Source organism: Centrocercus urophasianus, unplaced genomic scaffold (genome assembly GCF_019232065.1).
Source record: "Centrocercus urophasianus isolate 14NV4802_14NV808 unplaced genomic scaffold, USGS_Curo_1.0 seq_32, whole genome shotgun sequence".
NCBI classification, from domain to species: domain Eukaryota; kingdom Metazoa; phylum Chordata; class Aves; order Galliformes; family Phasianidae; genus Centrocercus; species Centrocercus urophasianus.
The window spans coordinates 485522-491521 of NW_024884889.1; the positions used below are offsets into that span (position 1 = coordinate 485522).

The 6000-nt window shown below is 35.8% G+C and overlaps 1 protein-coding gene across 6 annotated transcripts in view; it reads left to right on the forward strand.

Moving 5' to 3' along the window:
* INPP4B (inositol polyphosphate-4-phosphatase type II B) overlaps positions 1 to 6000 on the forward strand; it is a 270565-nt gene that overhangs the window by 190655 nt on the left and 73910 nt on the right. For all 6 annotated transcript variants that reach the window (XM_042829798.1, XM_042829801.1, XM_042829802.1 and 3 more), the window contains one exon: positions 1657 to 1765. In XM_042829798.1, coding sequence (XP_042685732.1) covers positions 1657 to 1765 — 109 coding nt within the window. The remainder of the gene's footprint in view (positions 1 to 1656; positions 1766 to 6000) is intronic.

The window sequence follows — 6000 nt, forward strand, 5'->3', positions numbered from 1 at the left end:
TATAACATATGATATATCTATAATATATGATATATACTAAGAGCCTACAGTCTCAATGAAAGCTCCTCTGAACAGATCCCCCAAGGTACTTACAATCAGTGTTTTTAAAACAACTCAGCAAAAGCACTAGGACATGTGGTCTTGGATGTATTTTCCTTTCGTTTTGAGTTCTCTGAAAACATATTCAGAAGCCGTTATGCAATTAAACTATAAGTTCATCTCTTGATTTTCAAGCCTGTGTTGTCTAAATAATAGAACTGTGGAGCTCCAATAGCCCAAGATTGTGTTATTGATAAATGTCGATGAAGATCTGAAAGAATGGACTACTAAAGAATCTTGAATATCACTTGAGGCTAAAGATATTATGTTGCTTCTCCTTTTAAGAAAGAGCCAACAAGCCACCAATTGATTAGAGTTGGGATCAGTTTGAGTGAATATGTTTTGAGATTCAGCTCTGGAAGTAAAACATAGTTCGTTAACTCTGAGTCATTTTTACAGTGTTCTTTCTTCGAGCGGTATTTATCATCAGAGTGCAAGAGAAGTTCTATTTTAGGAGAGGGTGAGATTTTAATTTACATTGAAAGCTTCCTTGATGAATAAAACAGTTCACAAAATAAAATTAAAAACAAAGTAAAATTAATATTAATGCTTCCTTTAGAAGAATGTTTTAAAAATGCAATAGTTTGGCCTATGTTTTTATACCTCCAATGAATGCAGCATCATACTGCTTAGTGCAAATGGGAATTCAAACTTAAAAGAGTGATTGTGGATGGAACTGTCCTCATCTTCGTTCTCACAATTGCAAGCCCCAAATGAGAGGCAGTTTCGAAAAAAGCATTGCATCTCCAGTTCTGTAAGCATGCATCCATAGGAAAAAAAAAAAGATTGTGCATATCATTACACACAGAGTAACAGCAGTCGGTCACGTTCAGCAGCATATTTATTGCACATCTTGGTAACTTTTCATCTGAAGACAGTTGCTGTGTTTATAAGCATACATAAAATTAACAAGTGATTGAAAATGAGTCTTAAATGCAGTGTCAAGAAGGTAGTTGTATCTGAAAGTAGAAGCTAAACAAATTCAAACTGGAAGCAGAGTGGACATTTTTACTGGTCAGTTTGAGTAATTCTCTGGGGATAAAAAAGAATTTAGTGTCACCTGAAGTTGAAATAAAAAATACATGAAAAATAATAGTAAAAAGTTTGCTCAACCATCAAGACATTAGCTCGATGCGGTAATCATTAGCTGTAGTTCTATAACCTGTATTAGACTATTTCATCACAGTAGTCTTCTGACTCTAAAGTGCATGAATCTGTGCATTTCAACCTGACTGCGGTTTAAATAATGGAAGATGTAATGAAGTGAAATACACAAAGGACCAATTTACTTTGTAGCTCTGTAAACTGCAGAGCTAGAGTATTTTTCTTTATGTGGCATATAATTTAGACATAGTAATAAATCAGGTAAACTTTTGAATATGTGCAGGTGGCTGTGTAGAAAGATTGATTAGCTCCTGGGCCTTCTTGAGACACAGATTCTTGATTATTCCTTGAAAATAATAGACTTATTCTTCTCATGTATCGTGGAGTAGATTAGTGTTGCCGTGCTCTGGGTATAGGTTGATACAACTCTCTGCTTGTCTTTTCTCGTTCCAGATGCTCTGTACGATGTAATCACTGTGGGAGCCCCAGCAGCACATTTCCAGGGATTTAAGAACGGTGGTCTCCGAAAACTGCTGAGTAAATTTGAGGCAGAGAGGCGAAAGTAAGTATTTCTGTAATGGCTAAGCAAGTATTGTTAAATCTGCATTATAATGTTAGTTACAAAACAGTTTCCCCCTGTTTTCGTGGATGCATGAAAAAATTAATATCTATTACTACTGGGTAAGCATTCATTCATAAAACTACAAGACTACAAAACTGAAGCACAGTTAACCTTCAGTGCCAAGATATATTTTGGATACAAATGCTAAGCATTGAAATTTTCTTGCCACGTTTCAGGGAGCCTGAGGAATACCTATGCTAGAAAATGTGCTGTTCAAAGTGAGACATCTCTTCTGTATTACTTGAGCTCAAGTAGAAAATGGCTATAGACAACTTTTCAATAACGAAACAGTAGCTTGTGGTACGATCTTCATTTCTGACAGCTTTGGGCATGTGAGCCGAAACACTTCTCAGCACCCCTGTGAAATATATCAGAATGTATTGGTTTGTCTTCATAAAATTAAAATGGCACTAAGTAAAGGTAAAGGCCTGAACTAGGATATCCGTTTGCTTTAAGTTAAACCTTAAGCATGTACAGCAATGTTAGTTGAATGTCTTGCTAACAAAGTATTATCCACATATGTTTTTTGCAATGGCTGCCAAGTTTTGAGCAGGCAGAGCTCTCACTGGCAGCACTGTCTTTGGGGTGGGCGACTGTGTTACTATCCGTTCAGATTCTTCACAGAAAAAAAATCTGAAGTCACACTAATAAACTTATATTTGAACACTGACAATGGTGGAGTGCAGCTTCTAGCAAATTGCTTGCCAATCCTGAAGAAAAGATCACTTAGCATATGAATTTTCACAAGACAAAACAAAGAAACTTCCGAAAGTCGACTTAGTTTCTGTCTTTGAGGAGCTTTCAAGGGAAATTCAATTAGGCCAAAAAGTGACTGGAAGCAAGCCCTGAATATAATTTTGCTTAGCTGAAAATTTAAAATTAAGGGTATTTTAAATAGGTACTTGTAAGGGCCATTGTCATTCTTACTATGGCCAAAATTATTTTGCTGTGACAATAACAGGTTTTGTATGTGATTGTTTATTTAGCCTCACTGGGATGCTTTGAGGATGCTTAGCATTTCCGGGGGCAGACTTCACAATTTGAATTTCCTGTTCTACTGTTGAAGCAGCTTTTCTGAAGCTACAAGTGAAGAAAGAAAAGTGATACCATGAGATATCAGTCAGAATATAAAATGAGGAGGAAAAAATGCATTTTTAGCTGCCTTTTCCTCTAGGCTAGCTGAGCTGCAGACCTGGGGAAAGATGTGGCAAGAGATCATTCCTCAATCTGCTCCTGGTAACTTTCAAGACATCACTGTCAGTGCATGTGATGGTATGTCTTGCATGTCTTTGACCTTCAGGCTGATTAGTAGAACAGAGTACTGAAATATTCAACATTGTCAGCCTATCAGAAAATATTCCCTTCTCAAATCTGGGCTTGTGGAATTAACAGACAGCAGGAAGCCTTAACTGGTAGCAAGGTTATATCACCCTTTACAAGATGTGATTGCATTAGCAATTGCGAGATTAAAAACCATGTGTAATAGATGTATCTGTTTGAAGATGGGCGTGGATTTCTATTACATATAATACAGATCACTGGGCAGACCAAACAGAAGAGAATGTTTTTTGAAATAATATTTATGAAAAATGCAGTATTTAAATGATTTTTTTTCCTTTTGATAATTGCAAGCAGGTAAGACTTGAAAATAAAAGTAAATATCATTTTAAATAAGCAAGGATCCCAGTTTCAGTTGAAAAACTGAAAAGAAGTTGTAAAATAGCTCTTAATCATGTGTGGTCTGAAGTCAGTCCTATTGCATTGTAACCCATTCATAATCTGCACAATTCTGTTTCTTCAGCAAAGTTGCAGACAAGTGGCTTCAGTACTATAAAAATCAGGCGTGTCTTCAGTGCACGTCTGCGGATTGTCTGTTCTTCTGGTAGCTATCAGTGAACTTCATAACTAAGAACAGGAGATACTTATAAGTCATATTTCACTATGAGATCATTTAAATTCAAATAACTGAAATGTGCTAGTTAGGGTATGCTAAATCACAGCAAAGCAATTAAAATAATGTTCTGTGCATCATATACATTTATCTTAGGGTTTATTTCATGATTGGTTTTTCTTTTTTCCTTCTTTTTAGCTGAGAGAGAAAGTAAATCGGTTGTTCAGATTCAGTCTTCTGTCAGCCTGATAATTACTTCTCCTTCCAGCAAATGGAAGGACTTGTCTTCTGATTGGTCTAGATGGCAAAACAAATATAGAGAGCTCAGTTGTGCAGCAACAGTGAAGGCAGATGTTGTGTAAGTTATACGCGTTACGCCTCTCTGTTTTAAGGGTTCGTAAATCACTTTCAGGGTACGTTAGGGATGTTTTTTCTTCTAATCATAAGTCTAAGAAAATATGTTAGTGCCTGTTTACTAATCATCAAGAAAAACAGGAATGTCCCAGCTGCAGTAGATGTTGTAATTCACTATGGTTTTTTTACATGGATTCTAGCAAGGTCTTCATAACTGATCCCTCATTAAATTAACAAGAACTTAAAGAAGTAATAAAAATCTGTTGGGTTTTTTTTTGTATATTTAGGGTTTTTTTTGGCCATAATTATTTTGAGTTTGAACTAAGAGGATTTCTTGTTTGACGAGGTTTAGATAAATGACTTTCCTAACTTCTTTCACTAACTTACTTGCCAACAGAGGTTTTATTAAAGCTGAGGTCTTCAGGGTTTCTATACATAAATTTCATAACATTCAACCATTTCTATTCTGTGAGGAATCCGAAATAAAATTGCTTCATAGGAAAGCCCAGAGATATTAAAATAACGATGATTTGTGTTTGGTCTAACTTGAGCCTTGATTCCCAAGGGAAATCACAGCTTGTAGTGTATAGTACTTTGCACAGAGATGTTCTTTGGTCATTTTCTCTCTCTTTTCGTATGTATGTTTATGTAGATACGTATATGTAAAATAACATCAGCCTTCATGGAGATGAACATTTTTTTTAATACTGACCAAATGTACGTATTAAGGTTGTTGGAAGTGTTGCAGAGAAACTTCCGCAGTCCACGTGCTATTGATTGGTATAAACATCACATCTGAATGTTTTTCAGCCACTAGTCTCTCTGAACAGAGCTGCTTGATGCATTTCCTTAAGGAGGCCTGAAAGAAGGGAACTGTGGACTGGAAATTGAAGAGAAGGAGAGGTTTATAGATTCTTGCATATGAAAGGTCAGAAAGGATTTCCTTTGGAAAGCAAGAAACTATATCGGGGCTCCAGGTGTGATGGGAAGAGAGCAGATTCATGAGTTTGTCAATCTTTCTCTGTGGAACAAAAGAGGAGGATAACATGTCTTAAACGCTGTCTTCTGGATAGGATGTGCACTTCAGTAGGTTGCCAGGAAAAGACTACACTGAAAGATAACGTTTACTCTGTTTTGTGGTGAAGTATTATAGCTTTTGTCTTCTGCTAAAATTCTTGCTCAGTTACCCTGGGATAAGGTTCTTCCCTATGTTAAAGATGATTTTATCTTTCCATTAGCTCAAAGATGCAAAAAAAGCAATTTGAAGAAATACAGAAGGCTTTTCCTAGATAACCATGCTCTTCCCTGATTATCTTCCTAGAAAGATTCACTTTAAGCATGAATTCTGCTTAGGTCAGTGGAGGGCTGATGGAGGGTATCGTGATTGCTGTTTTCACTGAGACATATGTCTCATTATCGATTAAAAGCAGTTATTTAATGTTACTTCAAGAGGAATTAAGAGGTAATAGGAGAGCAGCAAGAGAAGCCTTGTGTGTACAGGCTTGTTCGTTGCTTCAAGGATAGGATTGATTGAAATTCAGATTACATCAATGAAAATAGATTGAATGGAGACGGTGAATTTCCAAATCGTCAAGAGAATCTTTAGGGAATAAAAAACAAACAGAAAAGCCATTACTGGGACATCTAATCTCTCTCAAGACTGCTTTCAAGACCTGAGTAGTGATCATATGGTTTATTTTCTCATGCAGTAAATTTTCCTGTTTCTTTTTACTTTTTCTTTCTTTTTTCTTTTTTCTTTTTTCTCTTTTTTCTTTTTTTTTTTCTTTTTTCTTTTTCTTTCTTTTCTTTCTTTTCTTTCTTTTCTTTCTTTTCTTTCTTTTCTTTCTTTTCTTTCTTTTCTCTCTTTTCTCTCTTTTCTCTCTTTTCTCTCTTTTCTCTCTTTTCTCTCTTTTCTCTCTTTTCTCTCTTT